General features: G+C 39.6%; 1 protein-coding gene across 1 annotated transcript in view; it reads right to left on the reverse strand.

Moving 5' to 3' along the window:
• Positions 1–20,853, reverse strand: part of LOC119413819 (neurogenic locus notch homolog protein 1) — a 30,963-nt gene extending 10,110 nt beyond the window's left edge. Inside the window, exons 1-20 of the mRNA XM_037680885.1 lie at positions 20,640–20,853; positions 20,162–20,500; positions 17,417–17,539; positions 17,068–17,301; positions 16,146–16,301; positions 15,606–15,791; positions 14,310–14,423; positions 11,034–11,147; positions 9,870–10,103; positions 8,610–8,720; positions 6,947–7,139; positions 6,716–6,861; positions 6,526–6,639; positions 5,725–5,844; positions 4,337–4,489; positions 3,988–4,216; positions 3,273–3,474; positions 2,333–2,486; positions 2,010–2,194; positions 974–1,106 (exon numbers count right to left, since the gene is read on the reverse strand). Coding sequence (XP_037536813.1) covers positions 974–1,106; positions 2,010–2,194; positions 2,333–2,486; positions 3,273–3,474; positions 3,988–4,216; positions 4,337–4,489; positions 5,725–5,844; positions 6,526–6,639; positions 6,716–6,861; positions 6,947–7,139; positions 8,610–8,720; positions 9,870–10,103; positions 11,034–11,147; positions 14,310–14,423; positions 15,606–15,791; positions 16,146–16,301; positions 17,068–17,301; positions 17,417–17,539; positions 20,162–20,500; positions 20,640–20,838 — 3,439 coding nt within the window. The 5' untranslated portion in view covers positions 20,839–20,853. The remainder of the gene's footprint in view (positions 1–973; positions 1,107–2,009; positions 2,195–2,332; positions 2,487–3,272; positions 3,475–3,987; positions 4,217–4,336; positions 4,490–5,724; positions 5,845–6,525; positions 6,640–6,715; positions 6,862–6,946; positions 7,140–8,609; positions 8,721–9,869; positions 10,104–11,033; positions 11,148–14,309; positions 14,424–15,605; positions 15,792–16,145; positions 16,302–17,067; positions 17,302–17,416; positions 17,540–20,161; positions 20,501–20,639) is intronic.
• Between the last annotated feature and the right edge of the window lie 367 nt (positions 20,854–21,220).

Genomic DNA, 21,220 nt, shown 5'->3' on the forward strand with positions numbered 1-21,220 from the left:
TATCAGCTGTTCTTACCGTTTTTATCAGCTGTTCTTACCATTTTTATCAGCTGTTCATACTGTTTTTATCAGCCGTTCTTACTGTTTTTATCAGCTGTTCTTACTGTTTTTATCAGCTGTTCTTACTGTTTTTATCAGCCGTTCTTACTGTTTTTATCAGCCGTTTTTACTGTTTTTATCAGCCGTTCTTACTGTTTTTATCAGCTGTTCTTACTGTTTCTATCAGCTGTTCTTACTGCTTCTATCAGACGTTCTTACTGTTTTTATCAGCTGTTCGTACTGTTTTTATCAGCTGTTCTTACTGTTTTTAGCAGCCGTTCTTACTGTTTTTATCAGCCGTTTTTACTGTTTTTATCAGCTGTTCATAGTTTTTACGAGCCGTTCTTACTGTTTTTATCAGTTGTTCTTAAGTTTTTCATCAGCTGTTCTTACTGTTTTTATCAGCCATTCTTACTGTTTTTATCAGCTGTTCTTGCTGTCTTTGTTTTATTTTAAGCCTGTATCTGTATTTCTGTAAAGCACTTTGTAATTTTATCTATGAAAAGAGCTACATAAATAAAGTTTACTTACTTACTTACAACTATTACAAAGGTCACAAATAATCATATTTTAAGTGTTTTGAACATAACTCTCTTCAAAAATTAAAGCCCTAGTATTATTTGACCACTTTGTGAAAAAAAAAAAAAAAGTTTCTAAAACTCCTAAAAACCTGTTTGATTTAGAGGGTTGTTTTTTTTTTTTTTTTGACTCAGCTGTTTATTTGAGCTGACCTAAAACACACAATCCTCTTCATGTCTGAGAGAAAAATCAATGGCAAAATTTGACAAGCAGAGGAAGAGTTGGAGGCAAGCTGTGAGGAGGAGTTTGATGCCCTGGGTGCTGTTAAGCCCTAATTAATGAAGCGTGGAGACAAGGAGGGCAGGGTGCCGAGGCAGAGGGGTGTGTGGGAGGAGTGTGCGTGGGGTCTGCTGACCTTGGGTTCCTCTGGGACAGGAGCATTTGTAGGTATTGATCAGGTCAATGCAGGTGCCCCCGTTCTGGCACGGCTGGGAGAAGCACTCATTGATCTCCACAGAGCAGTTGGTCCCCAAGTAGCCTGGCATGCACTGAGGGACAGAGGGAGGAAAGAGGGAAGAAAACACGAAGAAAAAAGAAGAAAGTAGGAAGAGAGAGGGGAAAGTTTAATCAATGTCTGACATGAAACAAAGATAGCTTTTGTTTACCTGGCTGTTTTCTGGCATTCATCCTCCCAAGGCCAGCACATCCTTTACTATAGGGGAGATTAACATAACTGAGCTGTCTGTTGTCTATTTATAAACTGGCCTTTTAATAAGAGCGCTGCTGAGAGGATGGGCGATGTATGATTAGACTGAATAGCAACAACACTAAAACCACTGACAGCTGAGGAGGATGAAACCAATCGTCACTTTACAAGCAGTCTTTTAGCTGGAAACTCTAGGCCTTGGCATCCATGAGGACATTACTTTGATATGTAACACCCACCTAGATACTTTTCAGATCAGGCACATCCAACCAACAGAACAATGCAACCACCATTGTGCATCTGCTCTGGAATGGCTTAGGGAGCACAACAAAAAGCTCAGATTGTAATCTGACCTAGGGTGAAATGAACTCCGATGCAACAAGGCTCCATGTTTTCAAAAGTCCTGGTCCCAAAAGGACACCGAACAAAGGTCCTAGATTCCGGCTCTGCTGAGTGCTGCTTTGAGCAAACAATGTTAGCCAACAGTATTAGGCATAAGGGCTTAGACTGATTACTGTAAATTTAGGATTTTTAAGTTTGGAATTTGTACAAGATAAGCACTTTGAGATTTTTGTTAATGAAAAGTGCGTTACAAATTAAATTCATTATTATTATTATTAAGATAAATCAAATTACTAAAAAAAACACAAGACTTAAGTCAAAGTATTTGCAGTATATAAACAAGTGAATGCAACATTTTGATAGTTCGAAGACAGGGTGCATTAATGTAATTTTGGTGTGGTACCTTGCAGGTATATCCACCCAGAAAGTCTGTGCACGTGGCTCCGTTCTGGCAGGGATTTGGCGTGCACTCGTCCACCTGCTCCTCACAGTAGCTCCCACTGTATCCGACCTGACAGTGGCAGTAGTGAACGTTTCCTGCATCCAGACACTGACCCGAGTTTTGGCACAGTTGGGAAACATCAACTCCTGAGAAGAGACGGCAAGATAAAAAGTTACATTTCAACCACAACACTAGTTAGGATTGTGGTTAGGATTTTAATTACCACAACTCGTGAAAACACATGTACATATGTAGCAAATGCAGAGACGTTATCTCTGGCTTACCTCTCTGTTTAGCTGCCACCTCACAGGAAACACTTGGGACGTCACAATAAAGGCCCGTCCAGCCAGTCTTACACTCACAGCTGTAAGTAGTTCCTCTCTGCCAGCAGGTCCCCCCATTTTGACAGGGTGACGTATCACACCAACGAACCAAGTTCTGAAATAAAAATGTGTGAGAGGTTCAGCTAAAAAGCTCTGACTGATTTAATGCAAGCAGAGATGATAGGAATGTTATTGTTTTTCATTTTCCCACATTTTTCTCCCAATCTAACTACATCTGCATACTTTGTGCTTTTTTTTAGCCATTCATATATCAGAATACTCAACTCATCCAGGAAATGGGTGCTGTAAAAATAACAAATAATATATGTAAAATATATATTATTCATTATTTTCATATATTTCCCAATAGAAATACATTAAAATCCCTTTAATTATTTCAAAAATATTGTTCTCTTTAAATCTGCTTCAGCAAACTTTCACTATTTTTGTCATCTTATGCTATTTTTTAAGTTTTAGCTACCATTCTTTTAGTTTAGCTATCATTTTGCACATTTTAGATTTTGACTAGCCTTCTTTGACTTTTAGTTAGCCTTTTGCTACTTTTAGTTTATAGTTAACATTTTGCTGTTTAGTTAGTGTTTTGCTCATTTTAGCTTTAACAACTTAGTTTCAGCTTTAGCAAACTGCAGCAAAGTCATTCAGTGCTCAGAATACACATTGCATTCTTGCTGAAATATGTAATTTCTTTTGTTTACAATACATTTTCAACTCCTAACTGCATGCAAAATGAAATATGGGTTCTCTCTTTAATGCTTTACCAACATATCAAGTTATCTTTTTACCAGCAAGTCTCAAAATCATCATTATAAGTAATTTATAACAGTACAAAAACACCCAGACCATAAAATATTCAGTTAGTAACTCTTCTCCCTCCTTCTACCTGACAATTGAGTCCAGTGTAACCATGTGGACAGGTGCATTTGTAGGTGCCGTAGCTGTCCTGGCAGGTGCCTCCGTTTTGACAGGGCTTGGAGTCACATTCATTGATGTCATGCTGACAGTAGCTCCCAGTGAAGCCTGGCGGGCATAAACAGGTGAAGGTATTGATCCCATCCACACATGTGCCGCCGTTGAAGCATGAGCTGTGGGAAAAATAATATTTGAAGTTTAAAAAAAGGAAAAAGGTGGTGGAGAATTATTCTGCAGCTTTTAAGGAAAAACTGAGTAAATCAATGAAACATTATCTGAGCTGCAGGCAATTCAAAGCTGATTTATCCACAGAGAGTTCACAAAGAATAAACACTTCTGTTTTTACAGGCATGCGCTGCTTCAAGATCAAACTTCTCACACAGGGCAGCACCACTGAACCAAGCAAAAAAAAAAAAAAAACAACCCAACAACTTTAATTCAACTCCACAGCCACAAATAAAACCACTATCCAAACTCACTGTCTTCTAACTGATTGTAGGACGAGATTTGTTGCCGTTAATGAATTCTCCACCACAGGGGGCAGCAGTGGACAAGAAAAACGAGATTTATAAAGTAACTCAAAATGAACCTGTTGATCGGAGCACACGTTTTCCCACTGCTCGACTAAACCTGTAATGTTGGAAAGCCTGATCTAATCTCTAACACACTTTGTGTGAGTTTTGTACCTCTCTGTGCAGTCAGGAGTGTTGTTTTCACAGTGGATCCCACTGAATCCGGACGGGCAGGTGCAGGTGTAGCTGTTAACACAGTCTGTGCAGTTGGCTCCGTTCCTACAGGGGTTGCTCTCACACTCGTTGATGTCCTCCTCACACTTTGGACCCCGGAAGCCAGGTAGGCACGTACACAGGAAGCTATTTGCGTCATCCTTACAAAGACCTCCATTGCTGCAGGGGTCTGAAAGAGGGTACATCACACTTAGCTGGGTCCTCTCCATTTGGTGTCTATACGATCATGCATTTTTATCAACAAGCTTAAAGAGAAAATACATAAACCAAGCAGGATTAATAAACTTACTTGGCTTGCAGTCGTCAATATTGGTCTCACAGTTGCGTCCTGTGAAGCCCGGCTTGCAGCCACAGCGGTAGCTGCCTAAGGTGTTCTGGCAGGTTGCTCCATTGAGACACGGATTCTTCACACACTCTTTAATGTCCACCTCACATGTTTGGCCTTAAACACAAACAGAACGTAAAGGTCGCATCTTTAGTAAATGAGACCATAAAACAAACTCAAGTTAGAAACGAGACAGGTCACAGTGTTTTTCTCGTTTGGAAATCAGTCTATGCAAGATTCTTTGCAAATGGTTCTGATGGAGAAAAGTCAAGCTCACGTTTTAACGAATAATCTTTAAGACTAATTTTGATTTTGTAAAATTACAGAAAATAAAATGAAGTCCTAACATTCTTTGATGAAATGCATTTTGCCCCACGTCTTTTATGCCTGAGTATTAGACTAAGATCATCCTCTGATGACAAATGACAGAGTTATAGCTATTTTGGTCAAACCTTTAAAATACCATTATGTGCGATCTTATAACATATAATAATATCAAGCGTAATCTATTAACACTTAGAGTATGTGTTCTAGATCACTCTCAGATATTACTGTGCCAAATTTTAGCTCAATATCTGTAAAATTCACTGAGGTATTGCTGTTTTTGTGTGGGCTAAGGTGGATTAGCTGTGGAGGCCATCTTGAATTGGGTTAAGTCCAAAGATTTTTCAGTTGTAGATGTACAGCCAATAATTACGTTCTGAGAGTTTTATAGAAATCCATTCAGTGGTTCATGATATATTTTGCTAATAGACACATAAGATAGTCTTCAAAAGTCTGCCAGAGTTTTCAACACAGATATTGTGTGATCAGTTACCCCTCAGAGTATAAATCTGAAATCAATCTCAGCTAGTACCACAACAAATTTTAGCTCTGTATTTGTCACATTGACTGAGTTACAGCCAGTTTTGTTTGTTAAGATTGCGTTCTTGTAGCAGCCATCTTGAATCCGGTGGACTCTAAAAGCTAATCCGTTGTAGAGGTCAACACAGTGAGATGTTTTGCGAAATGTACAGCTATAAGAAGGCACAAGCAGAAACATTTGGGCAATAATAACCAAAAGGGTACATTTACGGCCTGGGTTTGAGAGTTTTAAGTACACAAACTTGTTATTAGAAACAAATATGTACATATTCATGTATGTGAATATAAACATATTCATACAACACTGAAGTGGCAATTTTAGAAATTATTTGTTCGACTATCAAAGAAAATTTTGGACATCTGTGTTTGATTTTGAGTGTGTATATTATTACAAAATATTGGCCATGCACACACAAATCAGAACTGTGTACCGTAATCGTTCAGCTAACAATATAAAGACACACAGACATAGATGAATAAAAGCTCACCCTGCCACCCTTCAGGACAGGCACAGGAGAAACTCAGATAGTCCTCGGACTCCTGGCACACTCCTCCATGCTTGCACGGTTTGGAGCTGCAGGGGGCCATCAAGATTTCACAGTTCTCTCCTGTAACACACGTAAACACACCTAAGATCGTTTTACCATTTACTTCACTGTGTGACCTCACACATGACATATGAACTTGGAGAAAACCCAGCCTAAATGGACACAGAATCATCTTTCAATCAGTGTTATCAGAGGAATTTATCCAGGCTCTGTCAATATTAAGAGACCTGTGGAGATAAGTCTATCTGTTTCCACAATGCAAGGCTCGTACAGGAAGCCAACTCCAGCTTCCGGCCATTGTGAAGCCATTTGCTGTTCTGTGAGACAGGAAGCAGGCAAACAGGAAATGTGTCAGGCACCACGTTCCCACCCCAACACCAGCACAAGGCTTTTTATTATTTAAAGTCCTGTGGATGCTTCCAAAAAACACAAGAAAAGAAACCTACACTTGGCCTTTCTGTCATCATCTGTTCGGTGAAAAAATATACAAGATGACCTGAAAACATTTCCTAGATCTTGGCAGGGATGCTATTCAATCACAGAAGAGCAGAGGTTTGGTGTCTCTGAGCCCTTATGACTGAACTTTACTCGACAAATATTTCATCAGCAGCACATTTTTCCCTCTATGCTCTATATCTTAAAGGCCACAGCCTGTGGAAAATGGACCCCAGTAAGGAAATTCCAGAACACGGAGCTAATACAGAAATGTGTTATCAAACATCTTCAACAATATTTTCATACCCGTGTAAGGCAGGATGCAGTTGCACTTGTACCCTGCGACATCATCGATGCAGGTCCCCTGGTTGAGGCAGGGGTTGGAGGCACATTCATTGATGTTGGTCTGGCAGTTCGGTCCTGGGGTCAGAGCAGACTATAAGTTACACAAACCTCAGCTCAGATCGAGATCAGTGGTTGACAAACAGATACCGACCAGTGAAGCCCATGCGACAGGTGCAAATATATCCGCTGGTCATGTCCTTGCAGGTGCCTCCATTCATACACGGGTTGGATTCACACTCATTGTTGTTGATGTCGCAGTTTTTGCCACTCCAGCCAGAATCACAAAGGCAATTGTAGCTAGGAGGAAAGCAGTTATGATGGATGTTAGAGCGCTTATAAGCCTAGCCAGTCAGTCTTAGACCACTTTTTTAGAGAACTGTACCCATTAATTTTGTCTTCACAGTGACCGTGGATGCAGGGGTTGCTCAGGCACTCGTTGACTTGAGAGAAGCAGGTGGAGTCGTGGTAGCCGTCTGGACAAATGCAGGTGAAGCTGTTGATGCCGTCGATGCAGGTGCCGCCGTTGTGGCAGGGGTTGATGGCGCACTCGTCAATGTTAATGTTACACATCATACCTTAAATTTAAAAAAAGCAGACTCTACTTTAGTCTATAGAATAAAAAAATACATTCCTTAAACTTAATGCACTATAGTACATTGCAGTCTGGTTGGATTACTGAGATAAACTGCACCCGAATACCATACAGACAAATGAACACGAGCACTCACATTATGATCAATTATGGATGTGTCTTAATTTTCAATGATGGGCCACAATTAACTACTCTTTAACAGTTAATCTTAATCTTAATATACTCTTGAACAGTTAATCATTAATTCAGGTCTCTCTTGTAAATGAGTTCCTGAGGCTCATTGGGACTAATCTGTATAAATAAAGGTTGAATGAATAAATAATATTATAAGCGTTAGCAAAGTTTTAGTAATATAGTTGTTTGCACTGCCAAGTCGGAAATTTTTCCATCGTTACTTAATCAATGTAAGCCGTTCAGTGTGTTTTTATTAACTAGCTAAAAACTATCTTTCAGTAATAAAGAGTAGTTGTTCTATTTCTTGGTTATGTGCAGCTGGTTTTACAAAGTGAGGAACAGATGAATGAATAGGAAATAAAATAACGTATGGCCTGTGAAATAACTGAGTTTTGCGATTTATCTTCCTGACAGAACTATGTGATGCAATAATTTTAAAATATGCAACCCATCAATCTGTACACAAACTGACACACTGTCGATGATATAGTGCCCCGATGAACATATCTTTTTCAGAAGCATAAGAAATCTGAAGTTCTCCTTTGTTGGCCACTTGAATCACTGATGCCCTTCAGACCGGTGCCACACATCACATAAAGGCTGCCCATTCGGCTTTAGAGCAGGGACGGGCTTCCAAGCTTTTAAAAGCTCAACTTTCAGAAATCTTTCAAGGAATCTTTTCTCCTGCACAAAACCCCAGTGACTCCATGTGCCAATATGTGTGTGTCCCTTCTTTGTGAGGGAGGGCAGCTTGCGTGTCCTAACAGCAGCAGGTCTGGGACAGGGTGGAGAAGGAAAGCAACACCGGCCGAGCCTCAGAGGAGTGTGCTCACTCGCTCGCCATCTGTCACCCCCCCCCCACGTTACATCAGGACCACACTCTTCTGTCCTGTACTTGAATAAATACCAAAGCACATCAGCAAAGTAGCTTTCCTTGCCGTGATATATTCCATTTTGTTCTGATTTAAAAAATAAATGTTCTAATGTTCTTAATCTGTATGAATTTTATTTTTATTTCACTGCACATTGCAAGCAAGACTTATTTGATTATATTTTAGATGACATACTAATATTTAAGATTTGAAACTATACATAAATATATGATTCTTTTTATTTCCTGCTTGCAAAAAGGGTCTGCTTCTGATTTTCCAGCTGCCTGCTCATCTTTCTTGTTGAAGTTTGTTCTTCTTTGTTTAAAGGCAACTTCTACCTTGAGCACGCCTTAAGACTTGGAAATATCACGAATATTTAGAATAAACACGCGACTATATTTCTTTACCTGTGTAGCCGGGTTCACAAGCACATTCGTAGCCATTGATCTTGTCAATGCAGGCGCCATAGTCACAGGGGTTGCTCTTACAGTCATCAATGTTGATTTCACAGTTTATTCCTGGAGTTAAAAACAAATTGTAAAATAATAGTTATTGATGAATTTGATATTTAATCACTGCAACCATATAAAGACTAGACAAAAAAAATGCACCAAGAAACAAAATTCACACAAAATCATTCTTATTTTGATGATTCATGAGTCCTTGTAAGAAAAATCTGTGACCAGATGCCATCTACCACACTTGTTTGATTGTTTATTTACCTACAGAAACAGCCAAAGTGATGCAAATATGCAAATATTCCTCAAGTAGGCGGCTGAGGAGCATTCAGAGCAAGACCACCTGGCTCAGAAACAGTTTCTTCCCTGCAGATGTCAAACTGCTGGACTCGAGCTGCACGTAATTCAGCTTCATCTTACATTTTTTTACTTTATTATATATTTTTATTATATTATTTATTTATTTATGTATTTATACTCTTGTATTTACTTATTTGTTAATTGTTAAGCTTCTTGATCTTGGACCTGAGTCCAAATTTTGTACCATAAACATGCAAATGTGAGCTGGTATGACAATAAACAATCCTTGAAACATTAAACTAAACAGCAAATAAAAATGTGCCATTGTGCTAACTCTGGCGCATTTCTATTCTTTTGAAATATTCATTAATATGCAGCGTCCTTTTAAATAAATAAATGAACAACACATAAATGAAACTTATCGGCCATATTTGTTTACTAACACAGACTGAATTAGCTTGTAGGTCAGTCAAGTCATTAAAGCTGGGCTATTCAACTAAATTGCTCAGGGGGCCACAGTTACTGAAAGCCAAGAGCTCAGGGGTCAGACATCCAGCAGTTATTGTCATTAAGTAAATTTGTTTTGTGGTTTAAAATCTAGTTTTATTTAAATATGAACCCAATGTTTGGCCGAACTGAGCTCACCTGTGGGCCTGAGTTGGCCCCTGGGCCACCAGTTGAATAGCCTTTAACTAACGCTTCTGCATGGTTTTCTGTGGTCAAGTGCTTCGTTTACATTCAGTGTGGACCCACATTTCAGAATTGCATTTACGGTGATATATCTGTAAAACTACTGGAGTAAACTCTTTCAGACGTTCAGAATAGCCTTTTTAATGCTTGATTTCATACTTTGCAAAGAGCAACCTTAACAGAAGGTCTTACTTGTATGTTTTGGTGTTTGCTGCTTACCTGTGGTTCCCTTGGGGCAGCTGCAAATGTAAGCATTCTCTCTGTCCTGGCAGGTGCCTCCGTTCCTGCACGGCTGGCTCAGACACTCGTCAATGTTGGTCTCACACAGCCTCCCGGTGAACCCGGGCTTGCAGTGGCAGCTGAAAGAGGCTAGACCGTCGACGCAGGAGCCGTAGTGACACGGGTTAGAGTAACACTCGTTGATGTCCGTCTCACAGTGCCTCCCAGTGTAGCCTAAAGCAAACAGTTGGCTTTAGGTTTCATTTGAGTCCTTCATTTGAGGAATATCTTGTTGGATTTCATATTTTTATACTTTTTTATATTTCCTATCAAGCATTCAAATGTCATGTTATACAAAGTGTGTGTGTGTCTTTCTTCCAGGGTTGCACTATATTTATAGAAAATGTTTACTAATTCTAACTATTTTACCTTTACATATAATCTTATATTAGCTAATGATATTTTACAAGTACACATCTGATATATTACAAGCAATCAAATCATGCCAGATAGCAGACTGATTAACATAAATAAAGCTAGAACACATTTCTTTAATTTAGACTTAATATAGTTTGACTAAGTAAAATCCAACTAAAGCAACTAAACTAAAAGTATAAAAAGGGATCAAGTAAGAACACGCAAACATGAGTTAGATAACAATTAATAGTTATTAATTATTCCTAGAAATAAACAACTTTAACTCAAATCATTTGGTATCACTAAGGTATAATCACGTTAAACAAACAGCTAAAACGAACGATTTCAGTGTGCCATAAACTTTTAACCAACGTCCTTCAGGGGGCGGGCTAAACCAGTAACCATGGCAACTGAAGGGCTAAACCAATCAGAAGAGCTAGCTTTTTCAAGCTTTTATAAAAGCCGGAAATGACACACGCTCAGCGGGCATTTCCGGGGAAGACCAGACCGAGACGGTTTGTTCTTTAATGCTCCAAATATATGCATATATTTTATTAATGTAATTGTTTGTCTCTGAATATCTGTAACCCCTGTTTGTCAAATAAATCTTTTATACCGAGGGCGATGTCTCAGCTGTCTTGAACACGACGTGGTAACTAGCCACGACAATCTTCAAATATGTAGCCCCATTTTCGCTGATATAAATGTTAAATTCTGTAATAAATGTTTACATTAACGATTTTTTACCTTCGGTGCACTCGCAGGTGTACTTGTTTGGCCCGTCTGTGCATTTGGCGCCATTTTTGCACGGCGTACTGGCACACTCGTCAATGTCTATTTGGCAAAAATTCCTAGTGAAGCCTGAAAAACAAGAGGATGTTATTGTGTGTGCAAATGTGTGTGTGTGTGTGCGTGTGTGTGTACAAACATGGCTACTTTGTTCTCATCGCTAATAATCCTGGACCCATCTTCTAAGGGCTCTCAACGAATCACCAGATCTGCATATTAATGAACAACTGTGCAACACTACAAGCTCACTCCTTTTTTCCTTTCTCTTCTTTTCATAAAATCTTGGAGAAAAAAAAAGAGGGAGGCGACAGTAGGACAAGTTCGGTTAAAGAGGGGGAGGGAGGGAAAGAACTGAAGGAAGAGTGAAAGTTGTGAGGCCTCCTGACCAAAAGGAGAGAGACAAAGGAGGGCCTGTCTGTTCAACGCAGCGCCAAATTGAGCGCATTGCCGTCTTTGTCCCCCAAAACTTTTCCATAACAATGTGCATTCTCCTGCCTGGGTTTTACCCCCTCCTAACTAGCCCCCACCACTGCCTACCCACCTCTAAAAAGGGTCAGCTTGACCTCTGACACTGTGCCATTCAAACTCTTGTTCATTCAAACTCCTTTTTTCCTGGAGTTATGTCCCCCACCCCTTCCAAAACAGCCCAGACTAGTCAGTGGGATGTTGTCTGATAAAGAGATAATAAGATCAATCCAGAAACACACAGGTGTGTTAAACTAAAAATGACACGTTCTGTTAAAGTTAATCCGGTGAGGAAATAATTGTGTGATGGACAGCAGGAAGACAACGTTAAAACACAATGTAGATGCAAGAGAAACGGAACGAAACATACAGAACAATACCAACACTAAAAGCTAAAATAATAATTAAAAAAAAAGTTTAACAGTATTCTTGATAATAACAAAATAAATAAATACCATATTTTTCAGACTATAAGGCGCACTTCAAATCCTTTAATTTTCTTAAAAATCGACAGTGAGTCTTATAATCCAGTGTGCCTTATGTATTAATTCTGGTTGTGCTTACTGACCTTGAACCGATTTTTTTGTGGTACACAGCGCTCAAAAATCTGTCAAAATGTTTTAGTTTCACTTAATGCGGTGAAAAATACAGTAGTTTGCAAAAGTAAGCTGGTTGTAGCAGCTGCTGCTGCTTCTTCATCTATCTTCCTACCGGTATTTGGTAATTGATTGAGTATGCACAACACACTCACTAACACCAAGGCCCTGAAGAAAACCAACACCTCCAGCATCTCCAAAACCATAACTTGATAGTTACAATAGATGAGTTACGTTATACAAATGCTGGATAACTGCTTCTCAAACAACTCCTTTATGGCCAAAAGGGCGACACACACAAGGAGAGCAGAAGAAGAGGTATAAGGGCAACTTGAAAAATTTAAGAACCACCTGAGAAAGTGCCGCTTTGAAGAGGTTGGCCTAAATAGAGACACCTGAAGCAGGACGGTCTATGAAAGTACACAGCACCTAGAAAGGAACCTCCACCATGATGTCAAGGCAAAAAGGCAGAAGAGAAAGGAGAGACCCAGTTCCAAGACAGGCTAAAACTACACTCAGAACCACCTTCGTACATGTCCTCACTGTAACAGAAATTGTGTATCAAGGATAAGCCTGCATAGTCGTCTGAAGACCCACAAGTGACCAGAACCACCATCAGAATCATAATCATTTATGAGTGACCACCATCAATGAAAAGGCAGGGACAATTGACAATTTAAAACATGTGGCAAATATTGGCCAATTAAGGGTGTATTCACACCAGCCCTGTGTAGTCCGCTTTAATCAAACTCAAGTCCGTTTGCCTAGAAAGTCCGGTTCGTTTAGGGAGGTGTGAATGCACAATCAAACTCTGATCTGGACCAAAAAAGCGAACTCTGGTCTGCCTAAAAACCTAAGGTTGTTTTCACACCTGATAGTCCGGTAGACTGAATGGCTAAATGGCTCTACCTTTAATTTGAACAATCCTCAGTAAATGAAAATGTCTTTCCAAAGTTTCTTCACAGTTACAGTGTGTATGTATGCATTTTAATACTGAAAATATAAAGGGTTCAAAAAGATCTGTCTGAAAGAATCTCTTACACCGATGCACACACAAAAGGTGATGCAAGTGCGCACAAAAATGTGCACACATGCAACACACGCCTCTGCAACCACAGAGGGATTTATCCTCAGACTGCTGGAATCAGACATTTCAATGGCTCTCTGCGGGGTTTCCATGGCTATTCCATGTACAGCAATGAAAAGGGGGAGACCTCGCCTCGGGCCTCGCAACAGGGACAAATTTACATCTCAACCAGGGCGGTTAAAATCCCTCCCCCTTGTGGTATCCTTCCTGCTTCAGTATAACGGTCTGTGCATCTCAACACACACACACATCTTCTAAAAAAAACACACTTTCACCACCAACACTCTGAGCTGCTTCCTCACACAACCCTCACTCTTGTGTCACACACAGTTTTAAGTGTTGAGCTCTTCTGTTCACTCTTTTCTATTAATCCTAAAGCCTTCTTGTTGAGATGTTTTTCTTTTTCTGTCTTTCCCCGTCTTCCTTTCTTTTCCTCTCACCAGGAGGAATCCAAGCTCTTTCCACCCAGGCTGACTTTGATCCACCCGACTTTGCTTTTTTTCCATCTCCAAATAAAAAAAAGAATCACTTCCACCTCAGCGATCCCAATGAAAGAACTGAAAACAAAAAACAACTCTCCTCTTTTTATCCTTTTTCTCCCAATATTAACAAGCTGCATTCCTTAAATATATATATATCTTGTCTAAAAAGCATTAAGCTGCTAAGCAAACGCCCAAGATATTAAATACCATTTTAAGGAGTTTAGAAGCAGCTCTTTCTTCTATTTTCAGCAGTCTCTTATTCCCATCTCAGTCAGCAACTTGCTTAGATTCACAAGTTTCTGCTCAATCATCAGACTTGACAAAAGGGATAAAAACTTGTTAAAAAAGTTCAAACTTCCTCAAGCTTTTCCCTATAGATTTTAGTTTTTTTTTTTTTCTCTCCTCTTCAACTGCCCGGGCCTGCGTAAGCCTGCCTCAGGGCTGGGATTAGCGCTCGTCCGGAGAGGTGTTTGTGTGTGTTTGTGCTCGAGAGGAGAAGCGAGGGAACAAGGCAGAGACAGACAGAAAGAGATCGACCTCCGTGCCCTCCTGGCCTCGTGCCCTCTCCCCCCTACCCCCCTCTGCAGCGGGACGGCAGCCTCACCTGTGGGGCACTGGCAGTGGAAAGCGTTGATCTTGTCGATACACTTGCCGTTGTTCAAGCAGGGGCTGCTGGCGCACTCGTCTATATCGATCTCGCAGAACTTCCCCTCGTAGCCTGGCCAATTAGCAAACAAGGACCGGGAGGGAGATAGATTGGTTAGGAAAAAAAAAAAAAATCTAAGTAAATAAAATAATCCCACTGCAGCAATATACAGCGATAATGGACATATGATAAACAAAATACTTAAAAGAATACAAAAAGGCGAGAAATTATCTTCTATAAACTTAAAACGCATAACTCTCCATGCTTTACATTCCGTTCTCTATTAGAACTTTAAAATATTTGTTCTTAAAGTTTCATATATGCTGTGACAAGAAGAAAAATCTTTAAAAACTTAAAAGGAATAATATTTTTGCTCTAAAATTACAGTTTTCTTTTTTCAGGAAAGTTCAGTCAGGTCATCTGGACGTTTTTTTTTTTTTCCATGTTGAGACGTTTCGTCCTTCATCCAAAGGACTTCATCAGTCCGAGGAGCCACCAATACAGTCCCACAAGCAGCACACTCACATAGTGGGTCAACCAGTTTGCTGGTGATAAGACGGTTTCTGGGGCCTGCCCTCTCCCCCGCCGACTCCTCTAAGGCAGTCATCGCCAAAGTGGTTCAAAACATCAACGTTCATCCTCAATAATCCAGGTCAAATTGTTGGTGGCTCCCCGGACTGATGAAGTCCTTTCGATGAAGGACCAAATGTCTCAACAAGAAAAGAAACCGTCCAGATGACCTGACTGAACTTTGTTGGATTTTTTAAATCTGGATTATTGAGCATGAAATTTGACGTTTTCTTTTTCATGCAATTATCAAAAAGACCAGAAAATATAATATATATTTTCAAACTTTCAGCCAGTGAATCAATCAACAATTTACAGGCCTGGCATTCCTTGAAGGATTGCATATTGTCAACGACGAGGACCGCCGAGCGGGGACACGCTGCTAAGTAAAATTTAGCAGCTACACTTAAGTATTTTCTTAAAAACAGTAGGTTTAAGAGTTTTGAACTTTGTAAGAGTGTGGGAAGGAGTTCTAAAGCCTTAAAATATATATAAATACAAAAATAAGCATAGCGTCTCTACTTCACGGGCTTTCATTTATCACATATGGAACCTAACAGCCGTGATAAACGAGGGACTACTGTATTTGGAAATGAATTAATATAGTAAAAAAAAAAAAAATTTCTTTCGGAGCATGCAACTCCATTGTGTTACCCTTTATTCTGTAAAAACGTCTCTGCTTCTCACCTGGCATGCAGATGCATTGAAATTCTCCGATTTGGTCCAGGCAGGTGGCCTCATTCTGACATGGGAATGACAAGCACTCATTGATGTCCACCTCACAGCGCGCCCCCACGTACCCCTGCTGGCACTTGCACTGAAATGAGCCCTTAGTGTTCATGCACTTTCCTGCGTGCTCACATGGGTTGGACCCTGTTAAAACAAATCAAGGCCTTAATTTAACTTCCCTTAGAAAAGATTACTGTATAAAATCTGTAAAGTCATTACAATGCCTTACAGATAAGATCATTTGAGTAGTTTATTGTTGGCAAAGCAGAACTCACTTTTGTGATTACAACAATAATACCCCAGAGGACATTACTTGCTGTAATTATGGTTACAATTATGTGTACTAAAGTACCCGTAATAACGGGAGAGAATGAGCTTGTATTTTAGTTTGCACAAAGGAGTTGTGATGTAACGAGTGTTTCACACACTGAGAATGTCTATAAACCTTTAAAATTACAACTGGACAAAGTGTTGGCAGGTCATCAGAGTGATTATTACCCAATGAGCACTCATCAACATCTTGATCACAGGAAGGGCCGACATATCCTTGGGGGCAGTTACAGAAATGATTTCCAGTGACGGGGTTGGTGTCACAGTTGGAGCCCCTCTGACACGGGTTACTGATGCAGGCGTCCTTCAGCTGGCAGAGCAGACCTAGGGCAAAATTTAAGAGGTACGCATAAATCTCTCATTTCCAACAGTTGTAACTTCACAAGGCAATGACTATTTTTACTTACAACCCTGAAGCCTCAACAGTGTGATAAAATCTGCAAAAACCGATGATCTCTTTTATAGTTCCCCAACTTATTTCAAACATGACAACTTTAGGTAAGGTACAATCATAAAACACGAGTTTTACCATATAAAAAACTAAATTGTTACAGCAAATTTAAACTGTAAGAAGTACTGATTAGGACTGGTCAGAAGCTGAGGTGTAACCAGTTACCAGTTTTCATGATTCCCGTGATAACATTTCCAGTGGCTGATATAATTTAAAATGTAGTTAACAGTAAAAAAAACATTACGGTGTATTGGTGATATTGAAAGTCATTCTCATCTGTAACCTGCATCAAACAAGCAGGATTTATTAAAGTAGTTTAGTCTTAACTAAGTACTATATTTGTTCTTCTGCCAGAATCCCTCTATTTGTACCAAAGTCCATATTAAAATGTGAAGGTGATCAAGCTTTTTGCAGTATCTGCTCCAAACTCACTGAACAGTTTACATTTCAATTTATACACAGCTCAGACTATAAAGACTTTAAAATAATTGTTTAACACACAACTTTTGGGGATTTTGGCTATAAGATTTAAATAGGTCTTATCTACTCTTGACATTTTGGTAAGGTTACATACACTTCACATTCTTCTATAAAACTTAAAATACACATAACACGCACACAATAGATATAAGTACCCACCTGTGCGCCCGTGAGGACACTCGCAGTAGAAAGAAGCAACGCGGTCGTGACAGGTGGACCCCTGATAACAGGCGGCACTGGAGCAGTCGTCTATGTTGTCACTGCAGTCATCCCCAGTCCAGCCATTCACACACACACACTGGTAGCTGCCGTACGTGTTGTGGCACGTGCCGCCATTTTGGCAGGCGTTGGGCATGAGCTGGCACTCATCGACATCATCCAAGCAGAGCTGACCTGAAAAGTAACAGTGATTAGTTGTTTTCTTCTGCATCAACTCCACTGCCGAGGAAACCTTATTTGTTTTTTGAAAGAAGACTCTAATGATAATTTGGGTTTATGACGTGCGAACCTGTAAATTCTGGTCTACACTGGCAGTTGTAGGTGTTGACTCCATCCACACATGTGCCACCGTTCTGGCACTCGTGACGCGGACAGTCGTCGATGTTGTGGTCGCAGTTTTTTCCTGTAAATCCTACAAACAACAAAATACATAATCAAAACGACATACTTATTTACTTCACTGTGACATTTTTACTGTCTTTTTTTTCTCCCATATATTCATGAACTCTGTTCAGTTAAATGTGGTCAACTGTCTTTTCCTTCCCATGAAAGAAGACAGCTGTACCCTGCTGAGGTCTGTGGTAACTGCCATGGAATAACACACACACTGCTTTGCAGTTACACAAAAGGAACCACTGGACTGAACAAGTAGTATGTTGGGTTATATAACAGGTGAAGCAAAACCAGTAAATTTCATAACTGCCATTTCTTCACAATCCTAAAAAAAATCCTGTTGTGGACTTCTTCTAATAAAGCAGAGGTGTTCAGTGTTTTTATGCAGCTTTAGAATAATAATTTTCCTTATGTTCTAGAGCAGTAATCTTTACACTGGTAGCATCACATGACACAAATAAGATACGAAGGCTCTGTAGAAAAAATTAACTCCAGTTTGAAGTTTTTGGTGTACAGCAACCAATTTGATGCAGAGATGAATGTGAAACACGAAAGCGTAAAGATAATGGCACTAGGGGCTAAAAAATGTTGGATTGTATACCTGGATTATTGAGCATGGACTTTGTTGGCACTAGGGATTGGCAGTTTTAAAAAACTGATACGCCCTACAGAACACACACACCTTGGACGCCTTTTTGACACAACTTGAGGCCACCTCGCTCCCCAAAACACATCAACAGGAGAAATTACTCCATCAGCGTCTATCTGTCATCATATTTTATTGTGAAAAGGTTATGAATGAAAACTGTGGTCACTGTTGAGCTAAACTTTACTGTCAGAATATGTGCAATCTCCTTGACTGTTGATCCGATGAAATTATGAAAATGAAGGAATATAAAGATCCTCAGCTAGCAGAATTAGCAGGTAGCTTATAGGTAGAGGGGTCAACAGGACCAGAGGAGTCCATAAACATTTAAGGTTTTGCCATTGGCTAAAAACAGTTGGAAGATATTAACTAGGGCTGGGCGATATGGACCAAAATGAATATCTCAATATTTTAAGATAAATCGTGATATATGATATATGTCTCAATATTTTTTTTCTTTCCATAAAGTAATAACAAAAATATATTTCTGAGTCAAAGCTTTGTCCCAGTTGTCACACAGGCACATTCATTAAGAAGCAGCTGTGACTGTAAAAAATAAATGTCTAAAAAATAAACTATTTACATATATTAAAGTTTGATTTTAGACATTTATTTACATATATAAGTGCAAGTACAAGTTATACAAGTACATATATAAGTACAAGTACATTGTTGTTATTGTTTACTGTTACTGTTGTCTGTACTTTATATGTTCTGTCTGGAACAGGTCCCTCTTGGAAATGAGTCCTCGTGGCTCAATGAGACTAGCCTGTATACAGTAAATAAAGGTTGAATGAAAAAAAAAAAAAGTTGTACTTGTGCTAGCAAAAATATATTTCTGAGTCAAAGCTTTCTCCCAATTAATTGTCACACAGACACATATAGTTAACAGTTCTAACCGTACAAAACAAATATCTAAAAACTAAACTATTTACATATATTAGTTTATTTTTTAGACCTTTATGTACATATATTAAATAATAATCCTCTTCAGCTGCGCCGCCTTCATGACGTTGGTAAGCATGTGTGAACTACAGCTGCAGCTCCGACAGACTTTAGCCTCTTCCCTGAAACAAATCACGGTGTGAAACTCATTTAGCAGTGCTGTGCCTTATGAGAGGAACAGTGAGGTGTTGCGACATTAATAAATCAGCAACTTATCATATCGCTAAAGACATGGTCCCAGTCTCAGCTGTTCCGGGGACTTGTTCTTGGGGACGCCAAACAAACAAGCAAACGAACACAAGTCTGTTTTGTGTGACGGAGGAACTTTAGTTCCAGTAAGCTTTCCCTCACTCCACCATGTGAACCGGATGTTGTCCTTTTACCATTTCCTTGTGATAAGCCCCGGTGCCTTCCTGCTCAGCTTTGTTCACACACGATTCACACCAAAGCAGAAACACACATGTACGTGTATACACACACACACACACACACACACAGCAAACACAACATGCAGGAAAACTGAGACTTAAATGACATCATTGTTCAAAAAGCAAGGATGCTGGTTTACAAATAAAGTAACCTGGCAAAAAGATCACATCTCCTCAATATTCAAAAACATTTTTTTTATTATTAATATTGTTTCTCATGCCAAAAATATTATTAAACTCCTTCAGTTCAGTTTAACTCAAAGTTCACATTTCCCTTTTTTCTACTTGTATAAGTTACAAAAAGATCAGACAAGTGTTTGCTATAAATTTATAAGGCAAGATTTAAAAAGTCTGTTTTTATGTTATTGGTTCTAGTCACTAATTATAAGGAAGAAAAATGATTAATGATAGCAGCACCTTTGTCTTATATCTGCAGGTATCTATTGTTTCATCAAACCTTTAACTATCCAGCTCTGTGATTAAAAAAAGCATAAAATTGGAGGTGAAAATGTTCTGAAGTTGAGATTGACTTTGCAGCAAACACTTAAAACAATGAAAGACAAGATGATCTTATCAGGTAAGATCCCTCAGCATGTTTTCAGAGTAATGACACTAATGTTACCTGGCACACACGAGCATTCATAGCTGGTCTCTCCCTTCTGGATGCATGTTCCTCCATTATGGCAGGGTGACGGGTTGCAGGGAAAGTAACGGCTGTCGCAGTGCTTCCCCGTGTACTCCGGTGGGCACTGACATCGATAGCTGCCGACCTCGTTGATGCACACGCCACCATTTCTGCAGAGCGGCGGGTTCTTGTCACACTCGTTGACGTCCTGTTTGCAGGTTTGTCCGAAAAAGAAGGGTGTGCATGTGCAGACGAAGATGGACTCCAAAGATGAGCAGTGCCCACCATTGGCACATGGATTTGAGGCGCATGGGTCAGCTTTTGTGCAGTCTTTACCTGAGGGCATAGAGAGGTCAAGTCCAGTCTTTCAGTAGACGTCCTCTAATTTCTAATCTCAAAGTAATCAAAATTAGTGTTCGACAACATCAAAGTGACTCCTTAATAATAAAAATCTGGTAAATCAGGTCCCCGTTACCTGTCCATCCAGGTGGGCAGCGGCACTTGTAGGCCTGGTCATCCTCTGGCTCGCAGGTGCCCCCGTTTCGACACGGTGAGCTGAAGCAGGCGATGTTGTAGGGTGTCATGCAGCGGCGGTCGGTGTAGCCCACTCTGCAGGTGCAGTTGAAGTCCACCGTGTTCCCCTTGCCGACGGCGCGACACGTGCCCCCATTCATGCATGGCAAGTTGTTGCACGGGTCGTGAAACTGGCACCTGTTTCCTACGTATCCATCTTGGCACCTGGACAAAGCAAGATGGGTGGTCAGTGAGCACTTTTAAACTACTCTCCACTAAAGGATTAAAGAAGTTTACAGAAGTCAAGAAAAACATGTTTTTGTATATATATATATATATATATATATATATATATATATATATATATATCTATATATATATTCATTAATACAGTATATACCTGTTTTAGACACAGTTTAAATTGATGAGCAACTGCAAATGCATCATGTCAAACTTTTATTTGTTTTCTGTTGTAATTTAATACATGAATATTTTTTAAAATGTAATTTCACATCTTACAAACTAAACAACTCTTTCATTGAG

The sequence above is a fragment of the Nematolebias whitei genome, chromosome 8 (assembly GCF_014905685.2).
Source record: "Nematolebias whitei isolate Nwh7 chromosome 8, NemWhi1, whole genome shotgun sequence".
NCBI classification, from domain to species: domain Eukaryota; kingdom Metazoa; phylum Chordata; class Actinopteri; order Cyprinodontiformes; family Rivulidae; genus Nematolebias; species Nematolebias whitei.